At 66.2% G+C, this 17,690-nt stretch overlaps 1 protein-coding gene across 1 annotated transcript; it reads left to right on the top strand.

Moving 5' to 3' along the window:
- The first annotated feature begins 1,431 nt into the window (after positions 1 to 1,431).
- UBTF (upstream binding transcription factor) lies at positions 1,432 to 14,702 on the top strand. The gene is given in 26 exon segments (XM_029075888.2): positions 1,432 to 1,536; positions 2,895 to 3,008; positions 4,457 to 4,632; positions 5,260 to 5,343; positions 5,469 to 5,624; positions 6,477 to 6,541; positions 6,685 to 6,805; positions 7,099 to 7,209; positions 7,539 to 7,672; positions 7,779 to 7,920; positions 8,955 to 8,996; positions 9,223 to 9,336; positions 9,764 to 9,919; positions 10,742 to 10,897; positions 11,650 to 11,662; positions 11,665 to 11,742; positions 11,745 to 11,758; positions 11,926 to 11,991; positions 11,993 to 12,014; positions 12,575 to 12,765; positions 13,403 to 13,454; positions 13,585 to 13,621; positions 13,623 to 13,651; positions 14,036 to 14,128; positions 14,131 to 14,171; positions 14,302 to 14,702. Coding segments are annotated over 25 exon segments (2,283 nt in total). The 5' UTR covers positions 1,432 to 1,536; positions 2,895 to 2,950; the 3' UTR covers positions 14,434 to 14,702.
- The last annotated feature ends 2,988 nt before the right edge of the window (positions 14,703 to 17,690 follow it).

The following is a 17,690-nucleotide window of genomic DNA, read 5'->3' as shown; positions in this document are numbered from 1 at the left end:
GCCGAGGGTCCCGGGGGGGGGGGACGGACGGACGAGGATCTGGGGGGGAGGGGAGCCACTCGAGGTGCCAACGCAGCAGTGGGCGTCGACAAGGGTGGGAAGATGGCGCTGGCCGGGGGGTGACTGGCGCCCTTGGGGGGCCGGTCCCGGGGGGTGGGACGGTCCCGGGGGGGGCCGGCACCGCCCCGCTATTTTTGACAAGCAGCACGGCGGGCCCGGATTGGCCGGCCGCCCCGTGACGCCGCCACCGACAAAGGTGGAGTTGGGAGAAATTAGATTAAAGGGAGAGAAAAATTAAGGGGGTGGGGGTTGGGGGGGGGGGAGAAGAGAAGGGGGGGGGAGAGACAGAGACAAAGTCAACTCCTCTCCCCTTCTCCACCGCAGCCGAAGCCGCCGGGTCCGGAGGGGTTTTAGGGGTGGGGGGACCCCGGCTCTTCCGGGGCCTGCTCGCCGCCGGTGCTTTATTCTCCTATTTTTTCGAGGTGTGTGTAGGGGGGGTTCATCCCCCCATGCCCAATTCCCCCCCGCCGGGGGGGGGGGGGGAAACTTTGCAGAACTGCCCCCCCCCAAAAAAAACAACAACCCAATCCAAAGCACCGCACCGGCAGAAATGGAGGGGAGGGCGGGCCGAAGAGAATAAAATGCACATCGACTCTTTCCTCTCCTCCCCCCCCCCCCGCTTTGTCGTTGGTGGCAAATGTAAACGGAGGGGAGCCCCCCCCCTTTTCTCCGTCTCCCCCCCCCCCCTTTCTTTTGGCTAGAGTGTTGCAAAAGCTAAGAGCAATAAAAAAAAAAAGGGGGGGGAGAGAGGAGGGGAAAAAAGCGCAGAGATCTTAGAAGCCACCCCGGCCGGACTTTAAAAGAAGAGGAACGGAGGGGAGAGGAGGGAAAAAGGGGGTCGAGAGGGTGGCGAGGGGCGGGTGGGGGGTCCGGTCCCCCGGGAGCGGAGGCCGCCGGGCCGGGGGGCGATGGAGGCCGTCCGCCGGGCAGGGCGGAGGGCGAGGCCGGGCCCGGAGGCGGAGGGGAGGCGCGGCGCTCGCCCTCCCTCTCCCTCCGCGGGGCCCCTTCGCCGGATCCGCACCCGGGACCGCCGCCGCCCTTGGCCGCCTTTCAAGCGGACCCCCCGCCGGACGCCCCGCAGGTGAGTTCGGGGCGGGGGGCGCCGCCCCGGGCTTAAACGCCGGCCCCCCCCGCCCCCCGGGGGGGATGGGATAAAGGGGGAGGGGGGGTCCCCGCTGGGGAGATGGGGGTGGGTGGGGGGGCGTCGGCGCGGGCCCGGGGGGCGGGGAGGGGGGCCGGGGGTCTGTGGGGTCTGCCTGGTGTCTGCCTGGTGTCTGCGGCGCTGCGCTACGCCGTGCGGGCGGGCGGGCGGGCGGGCGGGCGGGCCGTGCGGGCGGAGCGGAGCGGGCGGAGCGGAGCGGAGCGGGCGGAGCGCGGCGCATGTGGTCCTCGCCATTAGCCGTCGCTCCCCTTCGCCATCTCGGCCTTTTGTCTGCGCGCCCTCCCCGCCGGCCGCGCCCGGAGCCCCGCAGCCCGGTAAGCAGGACGGGACCGGCCCCCGCGCCCGCCGCGGGGGACCCCGGGGGGAGGGGGGGATTCCCCCTCCCCCCGGGCCGGGCAGCGGGGGGGGGGGGGCCGTCCCGACGCGGCGGGAGCGGGACCGCCACCCCCCCCCCCGACCCCCACGACGAGCGGGGGGCGAACGCGCGGGCCCGGGCCGCCCCTTCCCCGCACGCCTGCCTCCCGCGCTCCCCGTTTTATTTGTTCCCCTTTTTGGCCGGCCGGTCGGTCGGTCGGTCGGTCGGTCCCGGGGGTGTGGAGGGGCCGCCCCGCTGCCCGACTCCCGCCCCCTCCCCTGTTTCCTCGCCCCCACCCCCGGGTCGGGCAGGAGGCTGCGGCGAGGGGCGCGCGGGGCCGGGGCGCTGCGGGAGGAGGCTGCGGGAGCCGCAGGAGCAGCCGCCGCCCCAGCGCCGTTGCGAGGAGGAGGAGGAGCAGGAGCAGGCGGCGGGGCGGCTGCTGCTGCTGCTGCTGCTGCTGCTGGAGGAGGAGGAGGAGGAGGAGGAGAGGAGGAGGAGGAGCCCGGCCCGCAGCCGCCGCCGCCGCCGCCGCCGCCGCGGGAGGGAGAGAGGGAGGGACGGACACGGAGGGACGGACGGACACGGAGGGACGGAGCTGCGGCTCGAGCCCCAGCCCGGCCGAGCGGGGGAGGCCCGCACCGCCCGGCGCACCGCCCGACCGGGGCGGGAGCGGCGGGGACCCGCCGCCCAGCTCGGTAACCGCAGCCCGGCGCGGGAGGAGCGGGAGCGGACGGAGCCCCTAGGCCCGAGCGCGGGCCCCGGGGCCGGACGAGGAGCAGGGCGCGGTGCAAAGCCGCAGCTCCCCCCGGGGACCCCCCCGCCGCGGGCGGGCGGGCGGGCTCCCCGGGGGCGGGGGCCCGGGGGCTCCGGCGGCCCGGACGGGGAAGGAAGGGGAGGAGAGAAGGGGAGAGGGAGGAAGGGAGCGGGCGCGCCGCTGCGGAGCGCTGTGCGGGACGCTGTGCGGGGCCCTGCGCGCCCGCCTCGCTCCCGGTCCGGCGGTGGCTGCGCGGCGTCCGGGTCCCCGCCGGGCTGCGGGGGCGGGAGGGGGGAGGGGAGGGGAGGAGAAAGGAGGAGGAAGGGGGGGAGGGGGAGGAGACTGGAGCACGCGCGCCCCCTGGGCCTCGCGGACACGCGCGCCCCGCCGCCCCTCCCCCCCCCCCCCGGGACCCGGGGGGGGCGGTGGGTGCCGGGGCCCCGGGGGGACGGGGGCGGGACGGGGTCCCCCTCGTCCGGTCCCGGGGGTCCGGGAGGGTCTGGGGGCGACGGGACTGAGCCGGGCCCGGACTCCCCCCCCCTCCCTCCCTCCTCCCCGTCCAGGCTGAGAGAGGCAGAGCCGCAGACCGAAGGACGGGCCGCAGCCGGACAGCCGGACGATGAACGGTGAAGCCGACTGCCCCACCGACCTGGACATGGCAGCCCCCAAAGGCCAAGGTGAGGCCGCCCTCCGGCCCGGACGCGGGTGGGGGGTGGGGGCGGGGGTGGACGTGGACCCAATCCCCGCCCCGAGTGGCCGCCCGCCCCCGCCTTCCATCTGGAGCCCCTTCTCTCTTGAGCCTTGTGGCCTATTCGAAACTCCGCCCCGCTCGTGGCAGCGGGGAGCGAGATCTGCCCCCCTCCCCCCCGCTCTTTCCCCTCCTCTCCCCCCACCAAATTTCTCCTCCCCGCTCCACCAGCCACCCTGAGCCCGCCCCCGGCCAGGTGCTCGGCCTTCGGCCCTTAACGGTGCTGCTCGTTGAGCGCTTGCTAGGTGCCGGCCACTGTTCCGAGCAGTGAGTAGAGACGAGGTCATCGGGTTGGCCCACGTGGGGCTCGGCCTTCCTCCCTATTTTACAGATGAGGTCACTGAGGCCCAGAGAAGTTCAGTGGCTCGCCCGAAGTTACACGGGTGGCGGAGCGGGGGTTAGAACCCACACCCTCCGACTCCCGAGCCCGGGGACTTTCCGCCGAGCCACGCTGCTTCTCTGAGATACCTCTCTATTACCCCCCAGGGTCTCTGAGACCCAGACCCTCCACCTCCTCTCACACGCACGCACGCTTTTGGGCCCTCCCCCCCCCCCCCCCCGGGTCTTCAGGGTATCCCTAGACAGTTTGTGTGTGTGCATGCGGTAAGATGAGTGTGCGTGGGCATTATTAAACAGATTGTGTGGGTTCAGTGTGTTTGTGAACATATACGTGTGTGTGTGCACACACACGAGTGTTTGTGCGAGAGTCCTGGGGCCTAACCCTGCCCCTCTTCCCCCCCCCCCCCCCCCCCGCCCCCCCAGTCGTCCGGCCTGACCCGGCAGGCCGGAGAGCCGATTAGAGACCACGTGACCTGTCCGGCCGGGCCCCCCGGGGGTGGGGGCCGGACGGGACCCGACAGCTGCGACCGACGCACGGCCCTTCTCTCCTGCCCTTCTGGCTGCCGGGGCCGCGCTATCTCTCGCCGGGCAGAGCGGGGCAGGGCAAGGCAGGCCAGAGCCTCCCCTCGCAGGTCGGTTTGGCGGGACGTGGGCGGGGAGGGCACGTGGCTCCAGTCCTCGCCCGATAGGCCCCGGGGCCCGGGCCCGGCCTCAGTGCCGGCTTCCCGGCCGTGCGCTGCCCCGGCGTCCGGCTGACCTCCGCCAGAGTCGGTGCGGATCACCTCCCCCTCCGCTCCCCCCGGCCTCGCCGCTACGTCCGGCGGGGCCGGGGCCGTCCGTCTCTTCCGGGCGGGTCCGTGGAGGGGCCCGAATCTGGCCGCGACGTCTCCCCCGGCGGCCGGTGTGGAAGCGAGGCCCGGACCGGGCCGGTGTCCGTCCGGGCCCGGGAATCCCACGTGCCCCCCCCCCCCCCCCCCCAGGCTGGGCGGACAGGCAGGTGGTGAGCCCGTCCCCCCGACCGTCCTCCTCTCCCCCCAGACTGCTGGTCCCAGGAGGACATGCTGACCTTGCTGGAGTGCATGAAGAGCAACCTGCCCTCCAACGACAGCTCCAAGTTCAAAACCACCGAGTCCCACCTGGACTGGGAGAAAGTGGCTTTCAAAGACTTCTCCGGAGACATGTGCAAGCTGAAGTGGGTGGAGATCTCCAACGAGGTAACCGGCTTCTCCGCGGGACCCGCCGAGGGTTCGCTGGGCTCCTCCTCCCTCCGCGTGGCCTCCCGGGTCCCCGTCCGGGCCGTGTCCCTCTGTGTATGTGCCCGCCCCCGGGGTGTGTGCCGGGATGTCTTGGTGCCTCTCCCGCTGCGAGGCCACGTGTGTGTTTTTGTGTCCCTCGCGGGAGGCGCTGGTCCCGTGCGGGGCGGGAGTGGGTGTACGGTGACCGAGTGGCTCTGCTGCGTGTGTGCGTGTGCCCCCGTCTTTTGTGTCTAGGCATGGGTGGCTAGGGGCTCTGCAGGCTCATATGCGTTTGGGTGGGCGTGTCCCATGCCCGCACCCCCCCCCCCCCCCGCCCTTCCCCAACCCCTTCTGGTGCCTCTGCACGGGTCCCCTTTTCTATCAGCTCTCCGTGGATTCCCGACCCGGGGCGGGGGGCGGCGGAGGCCGGGGGCTGGCAGGGAGCGTCCCCTGGTCCCGAGGACCGTGGTTTCTGGCCAGCCCAGCCCGAGGAACCTTCCCCTTCTAAGGGCTGGTGGGACCGGGAGCCGGGCTGCGGGGCCCAGCCGGGGGTCTCCTCCTCCGGCTCCCCGGGCCTCACCCCCTGCCCCTCCTCCCCTCCCTCAGGTGAGGAAATTCCGGACCCTGACGGAACTGATCCTGGATGCTCAAGAACACGTGAAGAATCCATACAAGGGCAAGAAGCTGAAGGTCCGTGCTTGCGTGTCTCTGTGTGTGTGTTTGTGGGGAGGGGGCGGGGGTGGGCAGGGGTGGAGCCTGGAGCGGAGGTTTAAGAGCCGACCGCGACCTTACCCGGGGCGGGCGGTCTCCCTCAGAAACACCCGGATTTCCCGAAGAAGCCCCTCACCCCCTACTTCCGCTTCTTCATGGAGAAGCGTGCCAAGTACGCCAAGCTGCACCCCGAGATGAGCAACTTGGACCTCACCAAAATCCTGTCCAAGAAATACAAGGAGCTGCCGGAGAAGAAGAAGGTGGGGGCGGGGAGCCCCGGGGCGGCCGGTCTGGGCCCCCATCCCTATTGTGTGTTGTCGTTCCCCTCCTTCCCCCGCCCCGACCGCATCCCGGCCGGTCATGCAGAGACGGTGGTTTGCCCGGGAACGCCGGGCACGCCTACCCGCCGGGCGCGGGCAGACGGCCCCGACCGGCCGAGGGCGGCCCTGCTCCGGCTTTAACTTGGCCCGCGGGACGGTGCCGCGAGCACCGTCGGGCTTTGGGGGTGCCGGCGCGGAGTTGAGTCCGGAGCCGAGAGAAACGGCCGACCCGCTGCCAACCCACCAAACCACCGGGCGCATCCCACGGTGCCCTAGCCCCAGCCTCTCCCTTTCTGCCAGCCCCCCAGCCATCCCACTCGCCCACCTGCCTCTCACGCATCTCCTCTCTAAACTGGGCCCGCAGCAGGGGGCTCGGGGATGGGGAGAGAGCGAGAGATAAGAGAGATGCAGGGGCTGGGGGGGGAACTCGGAAGGAGGGGTGGCAGGGGAGGCGGGATATCGGGGGAAGGGAGCAGGAGAGCAGACGCATCCAAGGTCCCGCTGTTCGGAGCTAAACGATGTAGTTGGCGGGAAGAAGCAGAACCCCAGCCCCCCAGCCCCAGCAAGCAACTCCCTCCCCGCACCCCATACTGGGTAGTTTGGGTGGTCCCGGGGTGGGGGGGGGGGTCCCCCGGTCCTCCCCCAGGGTGTCCTGGGTCTCTGCCCCTGTTCCTCCCGCGGCCCCTCAAGCTATCCTTCCTGCCGTCTCAGTGTCCTCCTGTCCCCTGGGCGGGGAGAAGGGGGAGGGTCTCCAAGGGGGCCCTGGGACGAACCCGTGTCTCCCCGCCGCAGATGAAATACATCCAGGACTTCCAGAGGGAGAAACAGGACTTTGAGCGGAACCTGGCCCGCTTCAGGTAGGGAGGGAAGCGGGGAGGGACGGGGGACGCCGAGTCCCCGGTGGATGCTTCCTCGGACCGGGCGCGTCCGTCGGGGGGGCACTGGGGATCCCCCTTGACTCCCGCTGACCGCCCCCCCTCCCCCCCCCCGGGCCCCGCAGGGAGGACCACCCCGACCTGATCCAGAACGCCAAGAAGTCGGACGTGCCCGAGAAGCCCAAGACGCCCCAGCAGCTGTGGTACAACCACGAGAAGAAGGTGTACCTCAAAGTGCGGCCGGACGTGAGTGTCCGGCGGGGAAGGCCCCCCGGGGCGGGGGGCGGCCGAGGAGAGGAGCGGAGCGGCCGGCCGGGGAGGGAGGGACGGCCATGCTCGGTGTGGTGGGGAGCAGGAGAGGAGCCCCCCGGGGCCGGCTGCATGGACAGGGCCAGTGGTGCCTGCGTGAGGGGCGGCGTGAGGGCGTGGGTGGGTGCACGCCAGTCCTCCCGCCCGCCCCGCCCCCCGTGGGGACACCGACGTGTCCCCCGTGGCCTGCCCCCGTGGCCCCTCTGGGCCTGACGGCGTTTGGTTTTTAGGCCACCACGAAGGAAGTGAAGGACTCCCTAGGCAAGCAGTGGTCTCAGCTCTCGGACAAAAAGAGGCTGAAATGGATCCATAAGGCTCTGGAACAGCGGAAAGAGTATGAGGTCAGGCTGCCGCCGGGCCCCCGGGCCCGCCTCCCCCCGCCCCTCCCCCCCGGCCCCCGCTATCCCGACAGGAGGCAGCCAGGGACCCTCCCAGGCAGATCAGATGCCCCCGAGCGTAGGGCAGGTGCCCCCGAGCGGAGGCACGGGGTTCCCACCGTGGCATGGCCGGGGGACGGGTGGGGGGGGTGCCGGCCAGCCCCCTGCCCAGCTCCTCTCCGCCTCCTCCCTCCCAGCCCGCCCCCCGCCCCGCCCCCCCCCCCCCCCCGGCCGGCCCGGCCCCCCGGCCGGCACCTCGGGGCTAACGGTACCTCCCGGCTGACTGTGTGCAGGAGGTCATGCGGGATTACATCCAGAAGCACCCCGAGATGAACATCAGCGAGGAGGGCATCACCAAGTCCACCCTCACCAAGGCCGAGCGGCAGCTGAAGGACAAGTTCGACGGGCGACCCACCAAGCCCCCCCCCGTAAGGGTCGCGGGACCTCGGGCGGGGAGGGGAGGCGGGGTGACGGCGGGGCGCGCCCGGGGGCGGCGGGGGGGCCGAGGTGACGGTCCTCCACCCCCTCCCCAGGAACAGCTACTCTCTGTACTGCGCGGAGCTCATGGCCAACATGAAGGACGTGCCCAGTACGGAGCGGATGGTCCTCTGCAGTCAGCAGTGGAAGCTGCTGTCCCAGAACGAGAAGGATGCCTATCACAAGAAGTGCGACCAGGTGAGCCTGGCAGGCGGGCACGGACACCCCTCCCCTCCGCCCCATCGGACTGGGTCGCGGGCACTGTCCCCGGGGAAGCGGGAGGGGCGCGGGCCCTCCAAGCAGCACGGCCCAGTGGATAGAGCCCCGGGCCTGGGAGTCAGAAGGTCACGGGTGCTCCGCCGCTCGTCTGTCGCGTGGCCTTGGGCAAGTCGCTTCGCTTCTCTGGGCCTCGGTGCCCTCCTCTGGAATATGGGATCGAGAGACGGTGAGCCCCACGTGGGACGAGGGATCGTGTCCGACCCGGTTCGCTCGTCTCCACCAAAGCGCTCGGGACGGTGCCCGGCCCCTAGTATGCGCTGAGCAAATACCACAGTTATCACCATCGGTACGCCCTCGTCGGTCTCCTGCTTCCTGAGAAAGAGAGAGACCCGCCCCCGCCCCCCGCTCTCTCTCGGCCAGTCAGTAGTAGTCGTGGTCACAACAATCGGGGCATTCGGTAAGCGCTTAGGATGCGCCAGTCACTGTACTAAGCGCTAAGAGTGGGTAAGCAGGTCAGGCACAGTCCCTGTCTCCTACGGGACTCCTAATTTAAGGGCAAGGGAGAGCAGGTGTCGGACCCCCATTTTACAGATGAGGAAACGGGGGTCCAGAGAAGTCAAGCGATTTGCCCGAGGGCCCACGGCAGGCAAGTGGCAGAGCCGGGATGAGAAGCCGGGTCCACTGACTCCCGGGCCTGGGCTCTTTCCCTTAGGCCACACTCCTCCTCTGCTACCAGCCGGGCACTTTTCTGGATGCAGAGCACCGTACTTAGCGCTTGGGAGAGTAAAGCAGTTCATAGGACCATTCCCCTTGCCCTCATGGGGTTTACAGCTGAGCCTCCACCGGGGTTCAGGCACCCAGCTTAGGGGGGAGGTGGGAGGTTGAGGGAAGTCGGGGGTCCTGCTGCCCACAGACGTGTCGGGGGGGGGGGGGGGGGGGGACGGTCCTGGAGACACCGATGAGGTTTCTGAAGGGGGTGCCCCTGACCGAATCGCCTCCTCTCCCTCTGCCAGAAAAAGAAAGATTACGAAATCGAGCTCCTGCGTTTTCTGGAGGTGAGTGGTGGCGAAGGGGCTGGTGATGGAGATGGGGCCGGGGGGGGAATCCCTCCTCCCTCCAATGTAACATCTGGCTGGCCAGCCTGGAGGGGGTCGGCCAGAGCCGGCAGGGAAGAAGCCGGGGGAGGGGGCGGAGCGGGACTAATGGGGGGGGGGAGGAAAGGGGGGCGTGCGGCTCCATCTCATGCCCCCTCCCTTTGTTCCCCACCTCCCCACCCCCCAGAGCCTTCCAGAGGAGGAGCAGCAGCGGGTGCTGGGCGAAGAGAAGATGCTGAGCATCAACAAAAAGCCCACCGGCAGCCCAGCGGCCAAGAAGCCATCGCCCGACGGGGGGAAGGTGGGTGCCCTTACCCCCTCCCCCCGGGTCCCCTGACGAGAGGCAGCGTGGCCTGGCGGCGCAGGCCCGGGCCCGGGAGTCGGAAGGACCCGGCTTCTCACCCCGGTCCCGCCACTTGCCTGTCCTGTGGCCTCGGGCCAGTCGCTTCGCTTTTCTGTGCCTCGGTTCCCTCCGTCTGAAAGAGGAGGATCAAGACTGTGAGCCCCTCGTGGGACACGGACTGTGTCCGATTGGGTTACCTCGTTGCTACCCCAGTTCTCAAAACAGTGCCTGCCACATACTAAGCGCTTAACAAATACCATTATAAAAGAAAAAAGGAAGCCCAGCCCACGCCCCAGTGACGCACCTGAGCTTGCGGGGAGGGGAGAGAGGGGAGGCGATGAGGGGCGAGGCGTACCAGTGGCCGAGTGTCGTCTCTGCCCGACAGGGGGGCTCGGAGAAGCCCAAGCGGCCGGTGTCGGCCATGTTCATCTTCTCTGAGGAGAAGCGGCGGCAGCTGCAGGAGGAGCGGCCCGAGCTATCGGAGAGCGAGCTCACCCGCCTGCTTGCCCGCATGTGGAACGACCTGTCTGAGAAGAAGAAGGTCGGGGAAGCCCCCCACCCCCCACCCCACCCCGCCCCCCAAGGCCAGGCAAGGGGGGTGGGTCGCATCCTCAGTCGCAGTCAGTCGTATTTATTGAGCACTTACCGTGTGCAGAGCACTGTACTAAGCGCTTGGGAGAATACAGTTTGACAATATAACAGACACATTCCCTGCCCACAATGAGCTTACAGTCTAAAGGGGGACGTCGGTATCGACAGACGACCGATATGGACCTGAGCGATCCGGGGGCCGGGGGGGGGGGGGGGCGATGAGTAAAGGGAGCGAGTCCGGGCGACGCAGAAGGGAGCGGGAGAAGAGGAAGGGAGGGCGCGGTCAGGGAAGGCCTCTTGGCTTCGAAGGCGGGGACAGTCGTCGTCCGTCGGATACGTGGAGGGGAGGGCGTTCCGGGCCAGAGGCAGGACGTGGTTGAGGGGTAGGCGGCGAGATAGACGAGATCGAGGCCCGGTGAGAACGTTAGCGTTAGAGGAGCCAAGTGTGTGGGCTGGGTTGTGGTAGGAGAGCCGTGAGGTGAGGTAGGAGGGGGCGAGGGGATCGAGGCCTCTAAAATCGATGGTGAGGAGTTTCGTTTGACGCGGAGGTGGGTGGGCGACCACTGGAGGTGGTCCCCCACCAGATCTCCCCGACGGACCTCACCCCCCCACCCCCCCACCCAGTCACTGGTTAACACGGCGGTGGGGGAGGCCGGGGTTTGCTCCGAGGAGCCCCCCGACGGGGCGTTGGGGCCCAGATGGGTCCGTGGGGAGGGGCGGCCGGACTCCAGGAAAGAGCCGGGACGCCGACGCCTCTGCCTCCCCGCCACAGGCCAAGTACAAGGCGCGGGAAGCGGCCCTGAAGGCCCAGTCGGAGCGGAAGCCCAGGACGGAGCGGGAGGAACGCGGGAAGCTGCCCGAGTCCCCCAAGACGGCCGAGGAGATCTGGCAGCAGAGCGTCATCGGGGACTACCTGGCTCGTTTCAAGGTGGGCCCCGCGGGGGGAGCGGGGAGAGGCCGGGACCCGAGGCGGGGCCGGCCCCGCGTCCGCCCCGGCTGACTCGGGTGGCAGCGGGGCCGGGGAGGGTCCTGGGCCCAGCCGACCTCTCCCTTGTAGACGGGGAATCCCGGCCTGGCCCGAGCTCGCTCCTGCGGTGGTAGCGGCTGGAGCCCGGGCCTGGGAGTCAGAAGGTCATGGGTTCCGATCCCGCCTCCGTCGCTGCCGCGTGGCCTTGGGCAAGTCACTTCACCTCTCTATGCCTCAGTGACCTCATCTGGAAAATGGGGATTGAGACTGTGAGCCCCACATGGGACAGGGACCGGGTCCAACCCGATTTGCTTGCGTCCGCCTCGGTGCTTGGTACGTTGCCTGGCACGTAGTGAGAGCTTAAAAAATACCACAGATATTATTAGTGCGGGGGGTGGGGGGCCTGGGCTGATCCAAGCTTGCTCTCCGGGGCGGACATCCCGGACCGGCCCAGGTTCATTCCTCGGTATGCCAGCGGGAGGTCGGGGGGGGGGTTTCTCAGACCGAGTGAAGTTCACCCTTCGGAGGTGGAGATGGGCGGTGGGGGGAATCAGTCTGGCTTGACCTTATCGCTCAAGGCAAGAGCTGTTGGCGCTGACCTCTCATCCCTTGGGGTCCAAAATAAGAGTGACCCTCCCCGCCATGCATGAGGGCTCTGGAATGCCAAAGGGTCACCAGTCCCTCAGCAACCCCATCCTCCTCCCCCTCTCCAGAATGACCGGGTGAAGGCCTGAAGGCCATGGAGGTGACCTGGAACAGCATGGAGAAGAAGGAGAAGCTCATGTGGATCAAGAAAGCGGCCGAGGACAGAAGAGATATGAGGTGCGGAGCTTGGGGCGGGGGCAGGCGCTGGGGCGCATCCAGGGAGATCGGGCACCCGGACACCTGGGTCCAAGGCCGGGCCACACCCGGTGACCCTCGATGGGGCGTAAGGGGACGCCGGTGCGAGCTCTCTCTATGTCCTCCCCTGGACCCCTGTCTCTCCGCAGCGGGAGCTGAGCGAGATGCGGGCCCCCCCGGCCTCCACCAATTCTTCCAAAAAGATGAGGTTCCAGGGGAGAACCCAAGAAGCCCCCATGTGAGTATCCGCCCCTGGGAGGAGAGAGGAGAAGGGGGCTCTGCGGGGATCGCCTCGGGACTGGAGGATAGAGCTCGGGCCTGGGAGTCAGAAGGTCATGGGTTCCAGCCCCGGCTCTGCCACTTGTCTTGCTGCGTGACCTTGGCCAAGTCACTCCACTTCTCTGTCCCTCAGAGACCTCATCTGGAAAATAGGGACTGAGCTCCACAGGCGACAGGGACTGGGTCCAACTCGATTTGCTCGTATCCACCCCAGCGTTTAGTAGAGCGGCTGGCCCATAGCAAGCGCCTAACAAATACCATCACTGGTAATCATCATCATCAAAGCCATGGTGGTATTTGCCAAGCGTTTACTCTGTGCCAAGCGCTGTGCTAAGTGCTGGGGTGGATACAAGCAAATCTGGGCACGGTCCCTGTCTCAATCCCCGTTTTCCAGATGAGGTAACGGAGGCTCAGAGAAGTGAAGTGACTTACCCCAGTTCACACGGCGGACCTGTATCGTCGGAGGGTGGGGGTGGGGGGCGGGGGTCGTGGTCTGAGCGTCCTCGGCCCCGCCCGCAGGAATGGCTTACCAGAAGTTCTCCCAGGAGCTGCTGTCCAACGGGGAGCTGAACCACCTGCCGCTCAAGGAGCGCATGGTGGAGATCGGCAGCCGCTGGCAACGCATCTCCCAGGGCCAGAAGGAGCATTACAAGAAGCTGGCCGAGGAGCAGCAGAAGCAGTACAAAGTCCACCTGGACGTGTGGGTCAAGGTCAGCTCTCGGCCCTGGGCCCCCGCCTACGGGGGAGGCACTCGGTCTCAGTCGGTCGGGTTTATCGAGCGCTTACCGGGTGCGGAGAACTGTACCGAGCCCTTGGGAGAGGATGATACACATGCACGGCCCCCAGTGAGCTTAGAGTCTAGAGGAGGAGACAGACGTTCATAGAAATGAGGAAATTACAGATGTCGGTCGTATTCAGTGAGCGCTGCTGTGTGCAGAGCACTGTACTTGGCGTTTGAGAGCGTACAGTAACAACAGACGTATTCACTGCCCCACCACGAGCTTACGGTCTAGAGGAGGAGCGAGACGTCATTAGAAATAAATAAATGACGGGTAATAAAGTCGGGGTGACGGAAAAGGGCGTAGGAGAAGAGGAAGGAGGGGGCTTAGTCTGGGAGGCCTCTTGCAGGAGAGGGGCCTTCGATAAAGCTTCGAATAGGGGGGGAAGGTCCGTCGTCGGGCCGATTTGAGGAGGGAGGGGCATCCCCAGGCCAGAGGCAGGAACGTGGGCCAGGGGTCGGTGGCGAGATAGATGAGATCCAGGTAGAGCTGAGAAAGTTGGCGTTAGAGGAAGCCCGAGTGAGACTCCCCCCACCCCAACGCCTCCTCTCCTTATCTCGTCTCCTAGAGCCTGTCTCCCCCAGAGCGAGCAGCTTACAAAGAATTCATCTCCAACGTGAGTGTGGAGGGCGGGGAGCAGGGCTCGGGTGGGGGGAGACGGGGTGTGGGTGTGGGGTGGGTGTCAGGCCGCCTACCCGTGCCTGGTCCAAGGCGACCGCTCTTTCCCCCCGCGCTCCAGAAACGCAAGAGGCGTGACCAAGCTGCGGGGGCCCAACCCCAAGTCAAAGCCCCACCATGCAATCCAAGTCGGTGAGTGGTGGTGAGGGGGGAAGGAGGGGCGGGGGGTCCGGTGGCGGGGGGGCAAGGTCCCGGAGCTGTGAGGCAGCGAGGCCTAGGGGAAGAGCCCGGCCCCGGCCGTGAGGGGACCTGCGTTCTAATCCCAGCTCTGCCACGTGCCTGCTGGGTGATCTTGGATAAGTCACCGTCATTCCTGATCTTTAAAGTGGGGAGGAGGGGGGATCAAAACCCGATCTCCCCTCTCCCTTAGGCGCGAGCCCCGTCTGGGACGGGAACCCTGCCCGACCTGCTTACGTCTTGTGCCGCCGCCGCACGCCGGCGGCTCGAGGCACGCGCCTCGAGCGCGGTTTCAGCTTTCCCCGACGAGCGCAGATAACGTTCTTTTTATCCGGCGCCCCAGGAGTCCGAGAAGACGACGACGACGACGAGGACGAGGACGATGAAGACGAAGAGGACGACGAGGAGAACGGAGACTCGTCGGAGGACGGGGGCGATTCCTCGAGTCCAGCAGCGAGGAGGACAGCGAGGACGGCGATGAGGTGGGGAGGGCGGGGGTCCCCGGGGGAGGGCGGGGGCCAAAGGTGGCGGTGGGGGGTGCGGGACGGGGGTCGGGGGGGCGGTCTCCCCGCTCACCTCGGCCCCGGTCCCGTCCCACCCACCCCCCGCCAGAACGAAGACGACGACGACGATGACGACGACGACGACGAAGACGAGGAGGACGAGGACGAGGAGGACGAGTCCGAGGGCAGCAGCAGCTCCTCCTCCTCCTCAGGCGATTCCTCTGACTCGGACTCCAACTGAGCTTCCCTCCCCACCATCCCCGTCCTCCCCCCGTCCCCTCCTCCAACCCCCGGCCCCCGATGGGCTCGGAGGGGTCCCCGTCACCCCGCCTCCACCCCCAACTCCCATTTTTTCGGAAAACATACACGTCGGGGTCCAGGCCTGGACTCTGCCCGACTCGACGGGCTGTCAGACTGAAACCGGACCCCCTCCCCTCCCCCCGGACTGCAGATTTCGCTGTGCCGACAGCCCCTCCCCCGTCCAAGGAGGCCGGAGGGGCCCGGACTGAAACGCCCGCACCCACCCCCAACGATGGAGCTCCTGTCTGGATGATTTTCCAAACAGGGGCTGCCCCTACTCCAGGAGCCAGAGAGAAGGGGTTGGAGGGGAGGGAGGATCGTCTCGGGGTTCAGAATGGGGGAGGGTGTCTTTAAGCGGGTTGGGGGGTTGTCGTCCCCCCTCCCCACCCACCACCCCCAGGAAGGAGCCCCCGCTGCAGCAGTGTATTTTTATATATGTGTATATAATTTTTTTTTTAAGCTGGGAGCTGGCAATGCCACATTTCCTACCGACTCGCCTGCTGTCTGTCTGTTCTGTCATTTTTTTTAACCTGTCTCGATGCGTGTGGAAGCGTGTGGGCGTGCCTGTGGCCTGTACATAGCGTGTGCGTGTGTGTGGGAGCGGGCCCCCTCCCTCCCCCCCCCCCCAAGAGCCCTTGGGTCTCCAGCCGTCACACGGAGAGACGGGGGAGCAGACAGATCACGGGGCGGCCTCTCCCCTCCCCTCTGTGGCGGAGGGAGACCCCCCCCCCCCAGACCGGCCCTAGTTAAAACTGACAGTCCTGCTCTGCATGCTGGGGTGGTAAGGGAGGGGCTCTCTCTAGCCCCCTGCAGCATCCTGGACCTGGGGGGAGGGGGAGGGTCTTTACTTTGCGGGGGAGGGGGAGAGGCTGGTCCGGTTGGGGCGGGGGGTGGGGGGGGTGGGAGAGAGGGGCGCTCCCGGTGGAGGCGGGGAAGCCCCCCCCGAAGCCCATTTCACCCCCACCAGCAGACTTGGAATTTCACTTGAGCCAAAAACAAAAAAAAAAAAAGGCTTTGGGGGGGGGGGGGGGGATTCTGCAGGTTCGACGTCAGTTCCCCTCCACCCCCCTCCCTTTGCCCTTCCCCACTCCCCGTCTCGATCCAGGTCCTGACCCACCTCTGTTTGTTTCTGTGAATTTCATTTTGTTGGACTAAATTTTTTTTTTTTTACAATGGTGTCGATAATTTATTTTTCTCCCCCTTCCCGCCCTCCCCCAACAGGAAGCCTCTTGGGAAAGGGGAAAGCGGGAGAGCCGTGACCGGGGGGTGGGTGGAGGGAAGAGAAATTGGTCACCCATAGAGTTTGGAGCTGTGGGAGAACCCCCCCCCCCCGAAGGAACGGTGGTCCGATGGAGGACCCCCTTCTCCCAGCTTGGGCCCAGACCAGGCCCTAGACAATCTGTGAAACCCCCTGGGAGGCTGTGGTTTGGGGGGGGGGGGAGGCAAATGGGGGGGGGTCCCCAACTGCCCTCTGCACCCTGACCACCGCCTGCATGCTGCAGCCCCCCTCCCACCCTGGGGAGCAGGGGTGGGTCTGTCTCTTTCCGTCTGTCTCCGTCTGTCTCTGACCGACATCCCCGTCTCTCTCCGCCACCCAATGTCCCCGCCCTGCTCGGCCGCCTTCTCACTGCAGGAAATCTCGCCTCCTTTCCGCTCAATGTGCCTGCGCTGTTGTATTTTAGTGGAACGTGTTTTAGTAAAAAAGGGAAATGGAAAAAAAAAACACCGGGGGTTTTTTGGTTTTGTTTAAATATATATAGATTATATATATATGAAAAATGAAAAATTCTTACAGTGCAGACAGGGGTTGTATTGTGTTCGGGGAGGGGGGAGGTTAGTGCTGTAAGAGGATCACACAGTGCATTTTGGCACTGAGGTGGGGGGAGGAGGGACACTTCTTCCCCCCCCCCGTTTTTTCCTAATATTTCAGTATTTTGTAGGTTTCAACAACCACAACTTGCATTTGTATCACGGGGGGGGGGGGGGGGTGTGTTAAAGAGGAGCTGGCCAGGAGGCTGTTGGCAGGATTTTTTTTTTTGTATAATAAAGTGAAAACGAAGGTTTTTGCCTTGTGTCCCGTGGTCACTGTGGGCAGGGATGGCTAGGAGTCCAGCCTGGCACGGGCAAACGCCTTCTCTAAAGGTCAGGGTATTTGTCACCCTGGGGCAGGAGGAGAGGCCAGGCTGGGGGAAGACCCCCGGCCGAGTTCCAGGTGGGGGATTTGGGGCAAACCCACGTCCCTGGGCCTCGGTTTCCTCGTCGGTAGAGTGCGGAGCCCGGATTTACTGCCTTCAAAACGCCATTATTATTTTTTCGTCATCATCATCACAATTACGGGGATTTCTTAAGCACCTCCTATGTTGCCAGGCCCTGTTCTAAGCACTAGGTTTAGATACGAGTACGATTGGGGTTGGACAGCAGTCCCGTCCCGCAGAAGGGCTCACCGTCTCAATCCCCATTTTTTCCTGAAGGAGGGAACCGAGGCCCAGAGAAGTAAAGTGACTCGCCCAAGGTCACAGAGCAGACAAGCGGCAGAGCCAGGGTGGGAACCCATGACCTTCTGACTCCCAGGCCCGGGCTCTACCCACCAGGCCATTATTCTAAAGTGTTCCTCTCCTGGGTTCCCCTTCTATAGGGCTGCCCTTTCTTTCTAAAGATCACCCTCCCCATGAAAATAGCAACTCTCTCCCTGACTAAACCGGTTCTGCCTTTTTCTTTTTTTTTTTTAAATGGTATTTGTTGGGGTGCTTACTCTGGCCAGGCCCTGCCCTATAGCGCTAGTGTAGATACAAAGGCCATCAGGTTGGACGCCAGTCCCTGTCCCACATGGGGCTCCCAGTCTCAATCCCATTCTCCCAGAGGAGGTCCCTGACCCCCAGCGAAAGGATTTGCCCAAGTCACACGCCAGACAAGGGGGCGGAGGCGGGATTGAATCCGGTCCCTCCTGACTCCCAGGCCGGCCCTCGTCTAGCCTCCGTCGCTTGTGCTGCAGGAGGGGGCTGAGGAGGCCGTGGATTCATTCGATCATATTTATCGAGCGCTTACTGTGTGCACGGCACTGTACTAAACGCTTGGGATGTTCAGTTTGACGACAGATAAGAGACAATTCCTGCCCAACAGCGGGCTCACAGTCTAAACGGGGTCGGGGGGACAGACAACGGAACAAAACAAGTAGTCTGGTGTAAATATCACCTGGCT

The sequence above is a fragment of the Ornithorhynchus anatinus genome, chromosome 11 (genome assembly GCF_004115215.2).
Source record: "Ornithorhynchus anatinus isolate Pmale09 chromosome 11, mOrnAna1.pri.v4, whole genome shotgun sequence".
In the NCBI taxonomy this organism is placed as follows: domain Eukaryota; kingdom Metazoa; phylum Chordata; class Mammalia; order Monotremata; family Ornithorhynchidae; genus Ornithorhynchus; species Ornithorhynchus anatinus.
The sequence above is the reverse complement of the archived record's forward strand: the minus strand, read 5'-3'. Positions and strand labels throughout refer to the sequence as shown.